The 21040-nt window shown below is 39.5% G+C and overlaps 1 protein-coding gene across 7 annotated transcripts in view; it reads left to right on the top strand.

Moving 5' to 3' along the window:
* tmcc1a (transmembrane and coiled-coil domain family 1a) overlaps positions 1-21040 on the top strand; it is a 49763-nt gene that overhangs the window by 16553 nt on the left and 12170 nt on the right. Inside the window, exon 1 of one of the 7 annotated variants that reach the window (XM_030732994.1) lies at positions 1722-2151. The exons of 5 other annotated variants lie outside the window; for them this stretch is intronic. In XM_030732994.1, coding sequence (XP_030588854.1) covers positions 2113-2151 — 39 coding nt within the window. In that variant the 5' untranslated portion in view covers positions 1722-2112. Of the gene's footprint in view, positions 1-1721; positions 2152-18703; positions 19543-21040 lie in introns of those variants that run through there. One more of the 7 variants, XM_030732993.1, reaches the window with a different exon arrangement.

The following is a 21040-nucleotide window of genomic DNA, read 5'->3' as shown; positions in this document are numbered from 1 at the left end:
CCTGTTCAAATGAGTTTTAGTTTGAATTTAGTTTTGCCCTACACTTACAGTAAATGCTACACAGTCAAATCTATTCATTCAAGGCTTTGGTTTGTTCCACATGAGTTATTTCAGAGCTCTGAGGTCTTCAGTACTGTAGAAAATAACAAAAACAAAAATACCAAAGGCAATGTTTAGCTTCAAGATGGACAGCTTTCTACTCTGATAAAGTATCGTAAATAGCTTAGGTAATCACCTGGATTGCTAAGCAGTAATCAGAAGTTACACTCTGGACTTTCCCACCTTTTTACTGTGCTTCAGTCAGTTGTGTTGTGTTGTTTTGAGGTACTGTTGATATACAGAAAATGAAGAGAAACAGACCATCTGAAAGTCTTTAATTTCAGTCATAAAAATAATCTATTCCTGCAGTATGTGAGCCATTGGTATTTTTTTTTTTAGATTACTGGCTTGTTTTCAGCACTGTAGTTGCCTTTTTTCACGAATCTGCTTATATCTTCCTAATTTGCTTGTTAAAGTTGACCTTAAGGGCTGATTTTAACCACCTTTAGGATTCCTGACGCTAGTTGTTTTTCATTGCCACTAGAGGTCGCTATTAGATCAGGTTTCCTGCTGTGAGCGGCACTGGGCTTGGTTCATGTGGAGGTGGTGTTTGCTTTATGAGCTCATGTTTGTTGTAGAGCAGACTGATCCTTTGGTTTAATGAAGTAGGCTATGCCAAGAAAAATGATCAGTGTGTCGCAGATAAAAGGACGTCTGGCTATCTAGCTATCAGGCCGGTGGTGGGTAGTGAGTCTAGACCAGTGGGTGTTGATATCCGCATTAAATGGCAGCTATAATGTGTGAGCTAAATTTAGTAAAGCCCTCTCCCGTTTCTTCATCTGTGAAATCAAGTATACTTCATTCCTGCATGAATGACCTCACCTTGAGTGACAGAGCAGGGCTGAGAGCCAGACGTCTGTGCTCCATTAGTCTTTCTGCTGTGATAGACGACCATCAACCTTTCTGAGGTCTGTTGCCTGCCCTTGGCAGAGGTTATAACCTGTCTGGCTCATTTCTAACTACCTTCACTGTCATGTCTCTGCATCACAACACAGCAATGTCATTAAGTTTATCGAACAGTCCCTGTGGTTACCCTGAAACTTGCTGCCTGGAACTACGCCCTGCTTAGGTTGTCATAGTAACAGCGTGGTTGACCTTGGAGGTGTGTGAGGTCTGCTGTTAGTGGAGGTTGAGGGTTGCATCAAGAATAATGAATGCTCAGTGAACGATCAATTTCCTTCATTGATCGTCAGACTTCTTTTTTCTTTCTTGCTTTCTCCCTTTCGGAACATTTTCCCCTCCCCTTGCCCCTCATTATTCCTCTCTCTTTTCCTCCCTGTCCCCCTCCTCTGTCCCTGGAGAGAGTTAATACTGATACTCAGCTGGTTCCTCCTCCTCCTTCTCCTCCTCTCCAATCTCCCCCTCCTCCCTCTCATCCTCTGCCACCACCTTCGCTTCACCCCACCCTTCAGCCTACTCACAGGAAGCAGGAGGCAACCTTGCCTTGTCCTAGATGAGTGAAAGCTGTGCTGAGCTGTGTGTGAATGTGTGATCAGTTCTGCGTACAGAAGAGGATGTGGAGGGGTGTGTACATGTGTGAATGTAAGACCTCAATTCATCTGTGTTCCAGATTCTCTGAGTGTGCATGTGTGTTTATTGAAAATCCTTTGTGTACTGACAGCCATGTGGTATGAGTATTTTTGTGTGAGTGACTGTATCTTGTGAGAGAAAGATACAGAGAAACCAGCTCAGGGGATCTCTGTGACTATGAGTAGAGGGCAACACGGCTGAGCTGTTATTATCTCCTTTTGCTGTCCCTTCCTTTTTTCCCCTCCCTTTTTTTGCCCCCCTCTCTCCTCACGTGTGTTTGCATAGTAGACGAAAGCAGTGTGGACTAGAAATGTGTGTGCACATGGATCTTTGGAGAGGAAGGTAGCATGTGTGCCTTCGGTGTCTGTGTGTGTGTGTGAATGTGGAGTGTACTATGTGAGGCAGTGTGTACTTTGGAAGGATATCAGCAGAGAGGAGTAGAACAGGGGATCCAGCTGTGGGTCCGTCACTCAGGCAGTCAGGATGGTGCAGCGCTTCAGTCTTCGTAGACAGTACTCCAAGGTAAGCTTAAGCACACAAGCTTGTTTAGTCATTAAAACCATGTGTCTTCCCATCTCCATGCTGCAGCTCCATTCACAGCTAAAGGTAGAGTTGTATTACATTTTTGCTGCCAGCACAAGCTTTTAATATCTCTAGAATTCTTGTGGGATGCATTATCTTTTTTCCCCCACCTTTCTTCCTTTCTTTATCTCCCAGCTATTTTGATAATGTGCCCGAAACTGGTGATTCTTTGATTAAAGCTTTGAGTATTCCTCTTCAGAACAGCAGTCAAAATGGGGACAAACTGACTTGTCGTGCAGAAACAGTTCATGATTATGTACACTTCTTGGATACCAGCAGTCTTTATGGTAACCTGATTTTTCTGTTGATCCCTCATTCATTATTAAGTACAGTAATCTATACAGTGCCAGAGTGATCAATGTTTGCACTTTATCTTAGTTCCTGTTAAACAGTAACTCATTCTCCAGTGGTGAGACTGGTAGCATGAGGTTGAGGCGCCATCACAGAGGGGTGTAATTATTGGTGCATGTTATGTTTAATTATTGCTTATTAGGGAACATTTATTACTCACTTACAATAGCAGTCTGTTGGCTCTAAAACTGACTATGGGTTTTATTTATCTCTCCCCTGATGCTACTGCTGTAAAACTGAGTGGAAGGCTTGTGCTGGAAATCAGTAGCAGGTCTGTTAAAAGCCTGCTGTTCTGTAGGTGATGCTCAGCCTGTGAGATATAATTACAGTTAGCTGCTGATTAATTGATTGACTGACTACACCCTTACTGCTCATTTTAAACACCATGTTGCGGTGCTGTTAGGTGCTCATATGCCCAGAAGCATCAGTGTGTACATGTACAAATGCACCGGGCAGAGAGATGCACAGTATCACTTTCAGGAAGGCCAGAATCCAGAGTGATAAAGTATAATCTGGACTGTATGCTGTCCAATGAGAAACAAAGAGATATAGTAGGAGTAAAATAAAAACAGAACGTGAAAGGCTGCAAGGTGCAAAATGTTGACTCATTTTGGACAGGAGATGGTGAGGTACAGGCGAGTAGGCTCTGGTGTGATATGAGCTACTGAATAGCAATAAAAAACACCAGCCAAGCCTTAAGGCTAGTTCTCTCACACTAAGAGTTTTGTATCTGAAAGAGATGAAGCAGTCTTTGTCTTTGGAGATCATAATCTCCCCCAGGGCCTGTCTGCAAATGTTCAGTATCCACAACCCATCCAAAAGTGGGCTGTTGGGAAATATTGGAAAGGAAAGGGGTTGGGTAGGTGACCCTTTCTTTTCCCTTAAGCCACATCTCCACATGCCCACCTGTGTTCCTGCTCATTCTTTGTCTGCTGTTGTTTATCTTTTTATTTTGGCTTCCATGTTACAGATATGATACATGCTGTTTTCTGCAGAATCTACACCAAGCTTAAAATTGAAGCCAAAAATCTACACGGCTTTATAATTTGCTGTTTCAAACAGGAAATGCACTCAAATTATTATTATAAGATAAGATATACGTTTAAAATTATCTATTTATTGTATTATATTCAATTATCTAATTACATTAAAAAAAATCTTGAAGCAAGTGCAGACAGAGGGGACCAGATGTCTTACACCATGAGCATATGCTGCATTAGTTTCGAGTTTATTAAAAAGTTTGATCCAGTAACAATGACTAGAAAAATTTTGACAGAAATGTTCAATTCAATTCAGTTTTATTTCTCTAGCGCCAAATCACAACAAACAGTTGCCTCAAGGTGCTTTATATTGTGAAGTAAAGACCCTACAATAATGAACATGAATCTCAGACTATGTGTGGCCCTTTTGCCTTAGTGACAACATTTACTTGGGCAGGCAGGGACCCCATGAGTTTGTGCAAAACCTGTTGGCAAATGTTGTCCTAACATGATATGACAGTGTTATGTTGTCTGTCTTTCTCAGTCTCATTACATCCATTCATTTTAGCAAGTTGAAGGTTGCTAGGGGGCTGGTGTCATCCCAGCTGTCACCGGGTGAAAGGCGGGGTACACTCTGGACAGGTCTCTAGCATATTGTAGGGCCAACACACAAAGGCAGACAATCATTAACACTCACAGTCACACCAATTTAGGATCCCCAGTTAACCTAACATGTATGTCTTTGGACTATGGGAGAAACCCAGAGAGAACCCACACAGGCACAGAGAGAACATGCAAACTACACAGAAGGACCGCAGCTGCCTGGCAAATTCAAATCCAAAACCTTCTTGCTCTGAGGCAACTGTGCTAACCACTGAACCACAGTCTTCATGTGCTCTGATAAATGTTCAGTGGGGTTGGGGTCAGGTGTAAGACAATTGTCGTTGGTGTTCTTCGGCCTTCGTGTAGTTGTTACAAAGCTTTGAGGTATGTTTGGCCTCATTATACTTAATCCTTCTCTACAAAGATAGATGGATGTAGCGTCTCTGAAGCACAGAATGCTGCTTCTCCTTATAGTGTAATTGATTTAGTCATTCATTCAACTCTAGCGTAGAAAAAATACCCAAACTATGATTTTTTGTGAATTGATGATATCGTTTTCTCTCATTGGATTTACAAGTAAATATCACTTGTTGCACTCAAGCAATATGAAATACAAACATATCTAATTGTGAGGGTTTGCTGTTTTTTCCTGTCCTGAGATGTAGTTTAGAGATGACTGCTGCTCTGAGCCTTCTTTTATTGCTGTCTTTCTTTGCGTTCTTTATTTAGTAAGATGCATTGATCTTCAAATTGCACTTTAGAGACAACCTATTTAATGCACCAAGCATTTTGAAATGCCATTCACTGCCCCCTTACAAATAATTTTACCTTGAAAGGCCCCTTTGTTGTTGGAATTACAAGTTTACATCTGACATTTTCACTTAATACATTATTCTCAATTTCACAGCAGTGGAAACCTGACGTGTTGCTGTATATAACTGAACAATGGCTCAAGTTGATGTAATTGAAGAAACTATTAATACACCAAGTCTTAGTGAATGCCATCCAAAAGTGTGCTTCAATGAGGGGATTATAACTCCTGTAAATCTAACCTGCTGTACAAAGAGATTAAATAGTGCCACTAATTTCCTTACATTTGATTGTGAAGCTAGTATATAGTGAAGAATCTCAAACATTTTGCTTTCATTTTATTTGTGATAGGATATTTGGGTTATTTAATTTTTTTTTTAAACTTAATCTTATTTATTTCATATATATGTTCTTCAGTGTGATCACAGAGACAGAGTGAATAGACATGAATGCCAGTATTAAAAACAAATTTTAATTAAATAAAAAGAAAAGGAAAAAAATAGCCTGACTATGCTTGTGTTGACAAGCAGTAAAGGCTTGTGTTGGCCTTTGGGGTATATGTATAAAACAGTGGACTGCAATCTGGGTACAGCGTTGTTAAATCTTATTTTTTCTTAGAAGTGAAGCAAGTACAAGTCATGTGAAAATGAATGTTTTCACAGAACTCTATACAGTTCTGCGAAAAACTAAGTACACCCTTGCTGCTTCCATAGGAATTAAGAGGGTAAGAAGTGCACTTGGTTTATTGATCATCAGCAAGTGTGACCACTTTTATAAAATTATACGTTTTCCCAGTTTTGTGGTCTGCAGCATTCAGGTGTTTAACATGATGCCACAATGTTCCCAGGAGTGGATGCCCCAGCAAATTCACCCCAAGGTCAGACCATGCAATGCTCAGTCAAGTTGCAAAAACACAAGAGCTACATCTCAGAATCTACAGGCCTCAGTTAGCATGTTAAATGTTAAAGTTCATGACACATACAAACAAACATACTTCCAAACAAGTATGGCTTGTTTAGAGCGGTTGCAAGGAGAAACCCTCTTGACTGTTAGAAAAACATGGCTTAGGTTTGCAAAGTTGCATCTGAACAAACCACAAGACTTCTGGAACGAGTCCTTTGGACAGACGAGACCAAAGTGGAAATGTTTAGCCATAATGCACAGCCTCACGTTTGTTGAATACCAAACACACTGTATCAGCACAAATGCCTCATACCAACTGGATGAGTGATGGCTTGGGCTTGTTTTGCAGCCACAGGCCCCTTGCAGTCATCGCTTCAACCATGAACTCTTCTGTATATCAAATTCTAGAGTCAAATGTGAGGCCATCTGTCCGTCAGCTAAAGCTTGGCTGTAACTGGGTCATGCAACCAGACAGTGATCCAAAACTGGCAAATCTACAACAGAGTGGCTGAAAAAGAAAAGAATCAAGGTGTTGCAATGGCCAAGTCAAAGTCCAGTCCTCACCCTGACTGAAATGCTGTGGTAGGACCTTAAGAGAGCTGTGCATAAACAAATGCCCGCAAACCTCAATGAACTAAAGCAACTGTGTATAAAAACAGAGTGGACCAAAATTCCTTCCTAATGCTGATAAACTGATAAAGTCACACAGAAAACAGTTACTTCAACTTACGGTTGCAAAAGGTGATTTGACAAGCAACTGAATCATCAGTTGTACTTTTACAGGACTTTTTACACAGAGTGTAACTGCCCATGTTATTACTCAAGTCTCTTTCTTTCTCTTTAAAAAAAAAATTAAGTAAATGCGTCTCGTCATCTGATGACTCTGCAGTTGCTGGCTGCAGTGTTAAAATGTGTCACAGTACCTGAGGGTGGTGGGCAGTTTTGGGGACTGGTGTGAACTGAACCATCTGCAACTCACCATCAACAAAACAAAAGACCTGAGGGTGGTCTGAGTTCCTCCTCTTTTTCCTCTTTTAATAATGACAGCAGAGTTCCTTCTTTTCTTTGTGTACACCGTATGTAGCTTGATGCTGCAATTTCTTTTCTTTTTTTTTTTTTTTTTTGAGTCTATAGGGAACATAGACGTATTCTCAGCTCTTCACTGGGGTGAAGAGGGTGAACCCGAAAACTCAGCAAATATTCTTAATTGTTATTATTTGAAAAGCAGAATCAGTTCTGCATGTGAAGCTGAATGGTCTCAATCCATTTATGGAGAGGAGGATATTTTCAAAACTCCTTTTGTTTACAAGCCAATTTCATTAGCAGGGCCATCAAAAGACTCAGGAATAAATGGCTTTTTAAACATTTTAACTTTCCCCCCCATCTCTTCCATTATCTCTTTATGGTTCACATAGCCTAAGGAAGTCACACATGCTCTTGTTGAGGGGAGGAAGCGCGACATTTTTTGAGCCATATGTGGATTTTTCTGTTTGTGGTCACGTCACATTTTTTACTCTTTCGGTGCTGTCATCGCAAGCTCTTTTTAACATTTAACATTTGTAACCCTCATATGACTCTGTTGAATTATGGACGTGGGTGTTTATGAATGCAGGTTAAAAAATAAATTGTGAAAAGTATTTACTATGGCAGACTTCAGGGTTTTTTTTCACCACATCAAGTATGATTTCTAATTCCCTCATACGGCTTTTTTGGACATTAGATTGCCAATAAATAAGTCTAGGAATTTTTTGCATCTTTGATTAATCTGCTGATTACGGAGGCATTTTAGCTTCTTAAGTCAAAATAAGTCACCAAAATTAAACAATTTCATTGAAAACTCCTTAGCATCTAATCACATCCAGACTTCAGTTTAACAGCTACCACTAATAGGACTGATAATAAAGTTTGTTAACAGTAATGACTCATTAGAGAAAGGCTCGGTCTTTGTGTGTGATTGTACCAGTGTTTAAGAGAAAAGCAAAGAGGAGCAGTGTCAGTGGGAGGAACCCAACTTCACCTGGTCCCCTGAGGCTTGTTCCGTCCCTGCTACTTTAACGTCCTCATCGCAGCACACCCATCGCCTCTCCTCCTCGGGCTACTGCCTGTGTGTTGATGAAAGAGTTTTTGACCTTTGCATCAGGAGAGAACAACCCATCCTAGGACTATTTTAGTGACATTGAGTTTTTTTTTTGTTTTTTTTTTAAATCTACAAAACACAAGCATGATGTCACACACTCACTCACCAAGTGTGCTGATGCATGTGAATGCTAAAGTCTTAAACCACTGCCACAGCAGATTGGCCGTTAGTCACATAAAGACAGAAACAGAAGCAAGCAGTCAGACTCGTGTATAATCAAACAACTGAGTTTCGATTGACTTTAAGCTGAGAGAGAGAGAGAGAGCAGGGGAGAGCCATAGGGATGATGAAGCATGTGATCTTTGTACACACTGGAGGTGATGTCATCCCAGCATGTTCACTACCAGCCCGTAGCAAATTGGTTTTCAGGCGCTGTCTGTGTGCTTGTGTGTGTGTGCTGTCAGTGCACCATCATGATTCTGCAGTTGCTGAGTTTAACTATGAGAGTTTATTGCAGTGTAACCGATAAATTAGGATGCAGCATGTGGCAGCTTGTGCTTTGTACTGACTTTCGGGCAGGCACTGAAGTGTTTTGTTTTTAAATGCATCGGCCTTCGTTAAGTTTCCCCTTTTTTTTGCCTTGTTGTCTAGTCTTTGGTCCTTTTTCATTCTTGTCATCTTTTGTCATCACTCTTCTTCTTTCTCTTATCAACAACAAGCAAAATATCTCTTCTCCTCTGTTCAAGTGTGTAAATAATGCCTTGCCTCCTTCTTCTAAGACTGTTAAGTTCAACTAAATCAGCAGCGATGTGTTTGTGTTGTAGTCGATTTGAATTCTATACTGTGTGTGTGGCTTGTCATTGATCACCAAAGCAAACACCAATAGCGAATGTGAATTTAATCCAGTGGATGCTCTGTTCTATATCACGTTTTGTTCTCAGCTCTCCTTACTTTCATTACTTGCTAGCTGTGACTTGTGTGTGACTTGTGCATGTATTTGAATTGTTCAAATAAACATCAGCTTTATTAAGGTGCTTTGCCACAAGAGGTACCAGAACATCTTCAGTGTTCTACTTGGTGAATAAACATCATTTTTTTGAAAGATATCTACTCATCTGGTGTTTTGGTTTTTCCAGAGATCGCTGTAAGATCGCTGTAAGGTCTCCCATTTTTGAAATGGCACTTAGTGCAGTTTGATATAAAGCCACCATTTCAAATTAAGCAGTGATTTATTTAATGATATTTCAAACTTTCATCTGTGACAGCCCAAAATCATGCAGTATGTGGGGTGGGCAATAATATATCTGGACCAAATGTTTTGTAGGCGATGTGGTGACTCTGAAGACCACAAGTAGCATATAATTCACTTTTTTAAAATGATTCAGTGACTCACATCTTTATGAAACATTTGTTCTACATTCATTTAAATAACTTCTTTATTTAGTCAACGACCTGTGGTTCTCTTTATACCGTTGCACCTTGTGATTTCTGCACTCGTGAGAAATCTCATGCAGCTTTTTCTAGCATCAAAAATTAAACAGGAAGTTTCCTTGGAGAAGAAGCATCTAAATGTGCTACACTGCTTGTTACTCATGTGCTACACTTCCTCAGCAGTCTTTCTGACTTCAGCGTTTCCACACCCCTTTACCTTCTCGCTGTTGTCTTGCTTCATGTCTTAGAGGCAGTCCTTCTTATGTGCGCACTCTCTAGGGCTCCCTCTCATCTGTGTCCAGTGCTCAGACAGTGTAGCCAGTTACCCGTCTCTATGGTAACAGGGTGATGTTCAAAGAGGGCCGCAGCGGCTTTACTCAGCTGAATGCTTGCAGGTTTACTGTCAGATCTCACAGCCACCTCATCTGCTTCTGTAATGCAATAACCTCCTCTTAGAGGAGGGAAAAGTGTCTCCTAAAATTAGACTCCTGTGCAGTTTTCCAAATCTTCCAATTTGCTATATACCTTGTAAAGAAGCCCTTTTTTTTTTTTTTAAATCCTTCTGCCCGATATAAAGCAGGAGGATTTTGTCTTTCCAGTCTATAGACTCCAAAACCACAAAGAGTTGAGCCATGAAAGTTCTTTACTCTTCAAAGACGTGCAACACGATATTCATATTCCTGGATGTTTATGTTTATGCACACTTTTGCTGTATTTGTCTGAAATGGAGAATAAACAACATAGAGGCCTCCAAATTGGGGCAAAATAGTTTTGCAGGAGGTAATAAGATGTCTGCTGAAGGGTTTTCTGTTAGGAAATGGGGCTCTAATGTTATCCAGACCTAAATTTATTTTATATTTTCACTCATGGCAGGAGGATATCCTCATCAGTGGTGGGACTTGTTTGTCATGCCAGGTGACGTGCTGGAATGGCATCCTATCCCTTACATCTAAGTGCTGAGGATTATTTCCTGTTCTGACGCTCATTTAAAATAATAACAAGAAGGCTGTTAAATACTTTTATTAGACAATTTAACAAACTCAAGTGGACTTCTTTACAGTAAATGTGTAACTCTAGAGCAAAATTTTTTTCTTATGTTTTAGCAGGCAGGTGTGCATGTGTATGCATCGTGTGTGCGAGGCTTTGTGTGTGCTTGAACTCTCCACCTCTCTGTTTGTGTTCCCTTTGAAGCATACCCTCAGCCTGTTTAATTAAGCTCTTGAATATTCATGTTTTACATATAGGCCAACACCTTTTTCCGGCGCTGGCTTCTGTCAGCATTCACAACACTAGTCTTGAACTCAGGCTAACAGCAAACCTTAACAGTTAATGAATACAAAGTAATTTTATGTGTGAAATTCCAGTTGAAACACCAGTACAGATGTGATGGTGTTAAAGGAATGACACAGAAAAAGGCTCAGTGGTGAGTTGGGGTGGGGAAATGTTTGAAACATAGATGCAGTGGTGTGTGTTAAGGTCGATGTTGAACAGCAGGATGGACAAACTCATGGTGAAAAGAAGATAAATCTGTGAGGCTGAGTCTGGTTTTTTTTTCTTCCCCTTAGGTTTCTAATCTGGGTCTGAATGAGGAATAAGTCCACTGTGGTTCTTTGCCTCTGCTAATAATAGACAGCTGTCTGAACCGGTGTTAATCAAGTTCACTTTTTAAGTGTGTTTAAATTATTTCTCTATAACCAAAAGGAAAAGAAAAAAAAAAATATATATATAATATAAAAAATATATGATGTGTGTGTTTGAGAGAGAACGGTTTCTGTAATTTTGTTTTTTATTAATCCTTTTTATCCCTTGTGCCAAGGGAGCAGCTAAAAGTAGCTTCTATCAGACCTTTTTATCAGACCCTTTTGATAGATGAATTGCATTGTTGTAATGATGTGGTTTTTGGAGCCTTTTTTCCTCTGGAAATAACCAGAAATAAGTTTGGCCCTAATTAATTTTTTTTTTAATTTGTTGTCTGTGCATGAGGTCGCATGCATATATGTGCACATGTCAGCAGTAAGTCACTGTGGGTCATCGTTTGTGTATTTATTTTTGGCCTGCAGCTGGTCCTTCCTCTTTGGCCTTTGTGTGAGTATGTGTGACACTAGCTTGGGCATGTGTTTCTGTCTTTGTTGTTTTTTCAGCCGTTCCAAGGTTGCTACATACTTTACTTACTGAGAACATTCTGGTCAACCTTAGCCTACATGTCTGTTCCCTGGACGCTGTCCTGTGTCCCAGTCCGTCTTGCTTTCATTTATCCAGCTGCCAGTATAAGCTCTGAAAATCACTTCCTTGACTTGGGTTGTCAAAATAAACTACCCTCTATCTATCTGATGAAGTGGTTTGTTTAGTTTTCCTCTCCTTATTCAGACTGATTGGAATATTGTTTTCAAAGGGAAATTGTTCATCCTGAGAGACAGAGAACAGAAAAACAGACAGACTTGGAGAGGTCGTGCTCTGCATCCCTGCCACTCCCTGCTCAGTCTATATCATTTGTCTGCCTCTGTTGAATTATGGATGAGACTATTTATCGCTGAGCTCAGCTCAGCTCTGCTCCACTGACCTACTTGCACACACATTTCAAATCTGATCAGAATCTCTTGGGGAAATCTCATCATATTTTCTCTCTACTGATAACCAGAGCTATTCCTGTCATTCTCATCGGAATCCTAGGAATCTCCATTTTCTCACTATCCACCTATTAGAAGGTCTCCGCTCTCTGCCAAGCGTCATTATCACTGAAAGAAGTACTATTATTTATTTATTTAATTTGTTTTCGTGGCAAGAGACTTAATAATACAGTTAATTGGAGATGCCTTTTTTGGTCAGTGATATAGACACATTTTTCTTTATCTGAACTTCCACATTTTCTTAATCTCATGATTTTTTTCTTAATTTTCACCTGTCTTGTAAATTAATATATACAAATGCATTTTTTTCTGCTTTTCATCTTCCTTCCTCTCTGATCACATTATCAGCCGACAAGTCATGTGGATGCTTTGATGTTACTCTCCAATCAGAGCTAAATTACGTTAGAACAAAGGGCTGCACGTCTGTCAGTAGGATAAGTGATGGTGGAAAAATGCAATAAAAATAACAATATCAACAAAAACTTGGGTTTATTGACAGGAAAACCTTTCAGGAAATGAAATACCAGACAAAGCACTAATACAGGGGACAGCGCAGATGATACACTTCGTGTAGCACAGTTATGTTTTACCGCCCCCTAGTGGAATTTAGAAGCGATCATTTTAGTTGACTGTAGTTAGTTGTAACCTGAATGTATTGATATTGATCTTCAGTTTTATGTTTTGGTCCCTTGATGCATCTTAGTACCAGCAGGAGCTAATTTACTAAACCAGATATTATTTATTTAAATGTAGCTCTGTCTTGAATATGTCAGATAATATGATGCATCAATTTTTAATGTCTGTATAGAGAATGGAGCATGATGGCAGGAAAGGCATAGGCATAGCTGTTATAAATTACAATTGCATTTAATGGTCCTAGACTCTATTATTTACTGTTATTTGTTGTGATGCATGACTGTTGAGTCACTTAAGTGGAACTGGTCCATTTTTAAAGTAATAAATGACACACGTACAGATGAGAAACTGTAATTTTTAACGAAGAAACCCATGAATTAAGCAGTACATTTCTTGAGTCAAATTATAAACTTATAAACACAACTTGTGAAGAAATTTCAATATAATTGCCTTCATATTTTAGGAAATTAGACTCAGTACGCAAGACAGCTGTATTCATCCACCATTGTTTGTTTAGATAATCTTGATCTGGAAAGGAGAGGACTAGATTTTCATTAGATTTAGCTGCTCTGTAATGACAAGAACTTCCTACTAGGCAAATGGCTGTCCTCATTATCTGTCTTCCTGTTTTGAAATCTACCTCTTCTTGGTTAAAGCTTGCAAATATTCTGAAACAGTACCCAGAGGCCAGACCCTCCAATAAGTCAGTTTAAAAGTGAGTAGTGAGGGTAACACAGAGGCAAAGTGTGTGGTGTGAGAAAAGTAGGAAGAGGCCAGACTAAATAATCCTCCAGGGCCAAAACGCTGGAACTGCTTGTTCTAGATTCTTCATCTTCCTGCTTATGAATAGGCTGGCACTGTGTTTGGGCTTACATACTTCCCCATGGTACTGAGCATTGTGCAGAATCCTGCCAGACTAACTCTGCATTTTGGGTCCGTGCCCTTTCTGTTCCATGTTGCATAACCCGGACGGCTGAGTATTAACAGAAGCAGCCCCAACAAATGCCAGCAACCACCAATAGACCAACATTGAGTCTCCCCACGTACCCACTGTTTTTCTGCACGTATATATATGTACACTGCTCTGCTCTGTACACTTTGTCACATCCATTAGTGTCTCACATATATCGCACCATTGCCTCCACATTCAAACTCATTCAAAATTAATGGAAAAGCAAGAAAATAGCAAAATGGTGCAGGTGGTACATCATACTAGATTTTTGAGGCTGATACAGCGCAGATATTCTAGATGTATTTTTCTGTGATAAATCCAAAAAAAGTGCATCCAAAACTTTGTCATACTTTTGTTACATTTGTTATACTGCTTGTTTAGTAAAAAGCAGCTCATGTGAAAGCAAGGCAGAGTATATCAGTTGTCCTGTGTAACCGGGAAAGTGATTGTTTACATTAATCTACATGGCTAGATAAAAGTAAAGCACTTCTTATGATTTGGTTGAACCCACATCTAAAACGTAGTTATACTTAAAAATCATTGTACACACATGATTACTTGTCAGATGTAGAACTGATGCTATTCACAGTTATCAGTTTCAACACAGGACATGAACACATAATTGGTTGGGTTGTTGTTATGGACATTCCTTTGTTTTCCTTCCTGTCTGGCTTTTGTAGATGCCAGGAGTTGGCTGGCTATGAAGATGTTTCACGCTCTTGGATGCCACGAGTTATAAAGGTCCTTGTGTATAAAGTGCCCAGTGGTTTATGTAACTGCTAATAGGGCCATTGATTATACTGAAGCCTAGACTAGTGAGAACTGGACAGCCAGAGCTGCAAAGAGGGCTTTTTGTTATTGGGAAGGTATTGTTGAAAAAGGCCAGAGGCCCGAGTCATGGTTATCTCCTCTTTTAGGCTTGAATTACCATCAGTCTGTGCAGACAAACCTCTCACTCTTCTGCCTTTATGTAACTTCTCATTTCATGCCGTCAGACTATCCTACACAACTTACAGTCACATGGACTGGGTTGTGATGATGTTCCTGCAAAAAATAAAATAACATAAATAAGTACATATTTTGCTTAATTCAGCAGTTAGAGGCATAATTTCAGAAAAAATAAATCTAATAAGTTGCTCTAGATATAAAAGTTCAAGGTTAAGTTTCAGTTAAGGTTTTGTGTTTTATTGTGACTCTGTGCATAACCTTCTGTTTATCAAACTGACTGAATTTATCCTTTCCCCAACCCCAGTCCAGTTACATCAGAGCCTGTCTCTTCTTTGTCTCTTCTGGATTTTTCCAGAACTTTTTTTTGGCTGTACAGACCTGGCTTGAATTCAGCACTAAACTCTGTCCTCTAAACGACACTTTCTATTATTATGGCCCTGTGCACTGGCTGAGGAAACATCTCCACACAAGTTGTTTTCTATGCCTTTGTGTGTGCTCTCATCAACTCAGAGCGCAGTCTATTCAAAACAGACTTAGAGTCAAACTAATTTTAATTAAAAAAAAAAAAAAAGCAAAAAACAGAGAGCTCTAAAATGCTTACATTTTACCAGGGTGGAGTAATGGGGAGCTTATCAGACCTTAGCTTTTAATATCGCCAAAAAGGTCAATGTGGTTCATTCCATTACTGGTGTTTTAGAATGGTGGATTTTGCATTAGCATAATACTTTTATATATTTTGTGTTCTAAACAAGCTCACAATCCTGATGTCTCCTAGCAAATGCCCTCATTCTGTTACTCAGTGGAAAATAATTTTTTTTTATTAATATGTATATTAATCTTAACTGCAGTTTCTCAAATATCATACATAAGTTAATATTTCAATTTTTGTTATCATGTCCCATCAGGCTTAGTGGTATAGTCGTCATCCTAAAAAGTATTGCAACACTTCAAAATGTATGAATTTTGTTTCATTAGATAGCAAAAATGTCGAGGACAGTTGGCAAAGTATTCCACAATAAACAAAAGACACACAATGGAATCAAACATTCCTTGCATTATTTTTTGTGCGTTTCCTCTATGTTTCAGCCAGCATTGCTTTCAGTCTCAGACAAAACTGGAACACTGATGAGTGTACTTTTTTTTTTTTTTTTTTTTTCCCTAAATCCCATAAGTTGTTTTATGGTATTTGGGTCAGGACTCTGGGAAGGCCATTTTAAGGCTTTTATTTTCTCCTGGGTGAAATATTCTGTCACCACCTCTGTCACTTCAGTTTTTTTCACTTTAATTGACTGCTGCTGGCTTTTAACATTTACGTTATTTTGATAAATACAGATTAGCTGTATTACAATTTAACAAAAAAAAAACAAAACAGCCACAGACTTGACTTTTCACACCTTCGTTGGTTAGAAATTGCACCAGTATTTGTTGATCCCATTTCTAATCCTCTCTTAAATTAATAGGATCTCTTGATCTCTGAAGCGATCCTGCTGTTTCTGTTGTTTTTACTCAGTCGTGAATCCAGTCTGCTGCTGGTCTTCTCAGTTCTGCCCATGAGTCACATGTCCTCTGTTTTTGAACACTGACACCTTTTGGGTATATTTTGACAATATACCAGCTGTAGAAGATTAGGTTGTTTTCTGATCTGATGAACAGAGTGACAGATTTTTAGATTAATATTAGATTATTTTAGAAAAATATTGATATTTGATTTGTGAAGTCATTCAATTGTTGTGCAGTGGTTTTTAATTAAATCCGGGCCATTTATGGATGTAGATGGATAAAGTTAGTTACCCTTAAAGTTCTCATAGGGCCCCTATTTTGAGAATTTGAATTGAAATACTTTTTTCCATTTAAAGAGCTCAATTAATGCTTTTTCCTTTGGCAACCTGATTTATTCATTAAATAAACTTAGATAATTTGTTTATCTAGTGTTTTTTGATATATTGATAAGGTTGCCTTAACTGTCCAAATACTTTTGGTGAAACTTTATGTACTGCAACTATATATAATCATTCTATTACTGTCTCAGTTAATGTGTAGCTAATAACTAATTTATGCCAATGTAAATAACACCTAAAGCAATCCACAGCTGTTCTTTCTGTCTCCTAATTTTAACCAGCTAATGAGGAAGAACTGCCTCTGTGGCTAGCATCTCTATTTATTTCTTTTCCGGCGTCAGTCGCTTGTCAGGACATGAGTACACCCCCACCTGTGATTTTAGTCACTGCAGAGCCACTTTGCTATTTGTTGCATTTTATTAATGCTACCACAATTTGTGCTGAGTCATACTGAAAGCTTGATTATTCCCGGACAGGCAGGAGTCGCTGGAGGCCGTATACCCTCCACAGGAGTGTGACTTCAGGCTAGAATGACTCTGTGACAGCCGGGCAAAAATATGTGTGATTTATTCATAACTGATGGGAATTCATCAGTCAGAAGGTCTAGTCTTAGATTCCCAGATCAACTAAAGATTGACAGTTAACACACCTGTAAAAGGATTTGTCTTTACTTGTGCTCCTTGTACATGTAACAGTGTTTTTTTTTTCATAGGTTTTTCACAAAGTGAAGATTCACCCATCTTCAAATTAAATTAAAAAAAGTTTATTAGTACTTGGAAAAACTGCCAGTCTCAACTGTTAATTGGTTATTCTAGCTAAAACTAGGATAACTGATGGTGCTAACAACAAATATGATTTGCAATTAGTCAGTGCTCCGGCTGTTTTCTAGCCTCATTGTAATCACTTCTAAAATCATTACTACCTAAGAGAGTTTTAGTAGTATAGCCTGTGTGTGAGACCCCATTTCTTTAAGTAAAAGTTATAGAGATTATCAAAAGTATTTGCCGTTTGGGGATTGTTGCCAGTAAAGGGAAGATATAAACTGAACTCTGGTACATTCTTCCTCTGAGCTTTAGATCTGCGGACATGGTGGTCACTTTCAAAACAGCAGCTAAACACTCATCTTTTTAGACTTGCTTTTGGTTAACTTCTGTTTTTAGTTTCTAGCATTTTGTTGTGATGCACTTTGTTTATCTTCAAAGATGCTATGCAAATAAAAGTTTACTTTATTATTCGGTGGCTTTACTGATATACAGATATAGTATAACCTACTTTATTTTGCAGTTTAAAGCCTTGGCTCAGATTCGAAGCCACAGATCCTGCCATGTGTCCCTTTCATTCAGTACTGGGGTCAAACCTACACATCACACCGCAAGTTGGGCTTGTTCTTATATAAGCCGTCTTTTCCCTAAATCCTACTCACTGCCTTCCGGTCCCCAAACTGCTCCTGCTTTCCCATTAAAGCCAGTATTCATGCTCCTGTTGCCCCTTCCCTCCTGTCAGCTTGGGCACAGAAAGCTTTAGTTGCCCGTGTCCTGCCATCCCCCCCAACCCACCCCACCCCTGCTACACCCACTACCTGCTTTGCTTTTCTGTTTTTCTTTTTTTTCTTACTAATTGGTCGCAATTTATTTTATGGTGAAAAATGCACTGAAGCTCATAAAAAGGTGTTTGTAGGATATCTAGATGTGAATTTGTGTGTTAACGCACTGAAAGTGACTGACCTGAAGGTGTAATTACAACTTCCACAGGATTGTGGTTGAAGTTTAACATCTCAGTTTTTCTGGGCTGTTTACTAACAAACATTGTTTTGCACATTAATTATACCCATTCTATCTACAAATTACCATTATTGTATTGTTTTGTAACATGGTGACCCAATTATAGGCCTATAAGTTTTGAATGGCAACTTTGTGATGATCATAGTACTGTGTAATCTCAGTGCTTTCTTCTTTTATCTTTTCTCTACCTTAAAGTAGATTTATCCACTCATTTGTCTATTTATGTTTTAGAGCCTAAATAAAAAAAAACATGCTATCACAGTTTAGTGTGTGTGTGTGTGTGTGTGTGTGTGTGTGTGTGTGTGTGTGTGTGTGTGTGTGTGTGTGTGTGTGTGTGTGTGTGTGTTGAAGTCCAGTAAGTACAGTTTGTTAGTGAACATGGGCAGCAGACGTTAATTTGTTACAGCGTGATCACTCAGTAAACTGATTGGCTGCGACAATCAAACTGTGATAATTAAAAGGAGGGAATGTAAGAGTTCTCTCTCCTTCTTTCTGCCTCAGCTAACTAATGTTTTGGAGCTGGACTGGCCTAGAAACTCAAACAGAAGAGAGGTCCCTCCCTCCCTTCGTGAAGCTTTCTCACAACCCCTCTCTACTTTGCGCCTTCGCTCACTCTGTCTCCCTCTCATTGACAGCTCCTGGTGGGATCTTTTTTCTTCTTTGCTTCTTTGCTCCCCTCACATCCGTTCTCTGGGTCTCTGCCTGTCTTTTCCCCCTCTGAGGATTTTATGCCCGATGGATGCTTTGAACGCTTAACTTTGCAATAAACTCTTCCTGCTTTTATCCCAGCCTGCACCCACCGCGGCGAGCGTTCGTATGATTTAACATTCTCTGTACTGTCACCCCCAAACCTGCACTAGATTGGCTCATTGGTCCAGAGGAGTCTTTCTTCTTCCACTAATGCACGCTCTCTGTGGGAGTCGGCCTGTCGAAGGGCATTGGCTCTGCACAGACTCTCTGTCTGAAGCGTGTATTTGAACTCCAGCTTGGTCATGGGCTTTGAGGAGCAGCAGCTCTGTGAACCAGCAGCATGACACAATGTAGACTCTGCAGCTATCAGTAGTCATGGTTCATTGCTGGAGGGATTGAGCACTTTATGGATTCTGGATATTCAATCAAGCCAGCAATAATTTCTTGTCCAGTGGGGTCTTTGTAACAGTGGAATTTGAGTCAAGTGGACTTTGTTTTGGAGAAGTGTCCTGGGTGATGTGTGTTCTGCCAGACCCAAGCTCCTCTCCTCTCCTCTAACTGTGGTTGTCCCTCGAGAGACACACAAACAGATAGACAGACCAAACAAAATTCCACTCCAAGCTGCACACATGCGCGTCTCGGTCATGGAGGTCATCCTTAATCTGGTAACTGCTGATACCTCTCCACTTCCGACCCCCACTACAGTGAGTCTCTACCTGTGTTTATAGTGTGTGAGATTGTATGTTATGGTTGTAAAGAGTTCACAGATTTTAATTTATTTATTTTTTAATTATTATTAACATCTCGAAAACTGTGGCCTGAATCCAGGATACGTGTTTATAGTGATATAGTACTTGCTTTTTTATCTACCCACCAGTTAAAATAGATATGCTGTGTTTGTAATAAATAAGCCACAAATCTCTTTCTCTGAAAAGGATTTTGTCTTGAAAGTGTTGTCGCAATGGTGGAATCCTAGAAAAGCATCTGTTTTTCTTTTCTCTAGACGTGCCCTCTCCTCTCCTTAGTCTCTGCACTGGCAGGCTTTGGCTGTATTATAGTGATTAGTAGTGAAACTTTGTGTATTGTGCCATTCACGAGTGGATGTGTTGAGTAAAATGCCCCTTGTCCAGCACCACATGGAGCTGTGTGATTTTCCATATCCTGTGAATGGGGTTCATTGTTGCCACATCCCCTTAAAGGAAAAATTAAGTGGATTTTCATCAAATCATTAATTTCAGCTGAAATCATGAGAGGTGATGCAGGAGATCAGAAAGTATGGTTTGGGTTACATGTGGCACACAGTTATCAAATGCAAAAATGTTTTAAATAAAATTGCATTAAACAATAAGTGCAGCTACATGCTCTTTGGACCCACGTGCATTTCACTGAAGGCCTATTTTATACATATCCTACCACCCTAATTGCACACACTGTCAAGTGAGTGTAAACTGATAAATTCAAATCTCTTAATAAGAGATCAGTCAGTGCTGTCATGCTGTTACTTTGATGACTCTGTTTGCTCTCTGATCCCTACGCGGTATGGTTAAAGATCATATCAACTGATCAGTAGTGTGAAGTTCAGCCAGTCAGAGATTATTGGCTTTGATGCAGGGGATTGGTTCAGTTAGAGAGATACAAGTTGTATAAATGGAGAGGAGACCGCTGTGCAATACAAAAGGAATATTGTTGAATGAGACAGCTTTGGCAGTCCCTAAAAATCAGGCTTCTTATGTCTCATCCTTCATGGATATTGGACTTTGTTGATAACATAACTCACTGATATGACTTGAATTATAAGGGAGGCACCTTTTCCACACTTCAGGGAATACTATAATAGGAGAGGTGTGAATCCGAGCAGATTTTTCAGAAACATGAAGTTGCAGTATATTCGGAGTATCTCATCGGAGCATCATTCTTGTATCTTGCCATGTGAAACCGCTGTTTCTTAAGTAACACAAGCTGACACCACAGGAAGTCCACAACCAGAATGAGGGGCTTAACAAATAACAAGGTACTGTACTTTTTCGTTCACACATACAGATAGTGAAAACCTGAACTTGACAGCAAAGAACATAGAAAGTGGTAAGATTACTTAGGTGTTTCATGTATGAAGGACGGCAGTGGGCTGTGCTGTAGTTGCTTTGGACTGTATTTAAGCCTGTTATATAAGCTATAATTGTAAAACATAACAAATGGGAAGAT

The sequence above is a fragment of the Archocentrus centrarchus genome, chromosome 7 (genome assembly GCF_007364275.1).
Source record: "Archocentrus centrarchus isolate MPI-CPG fArcCen1 chromosome 7, fArcCen1, whole genome shotgun sequence".
Lineage (NCBI taxonomy): Eukaryota > Metazoa > Chordata > Actinopteri > Cichliformes > Cichlidae > Archocentrus > Archocentrus centrarchus.
The sequence above is the reverse complement of the archived record's forward strand: the minus strand, read 5'-3'. Positions and strand labels throughout refer to the sequence as shown.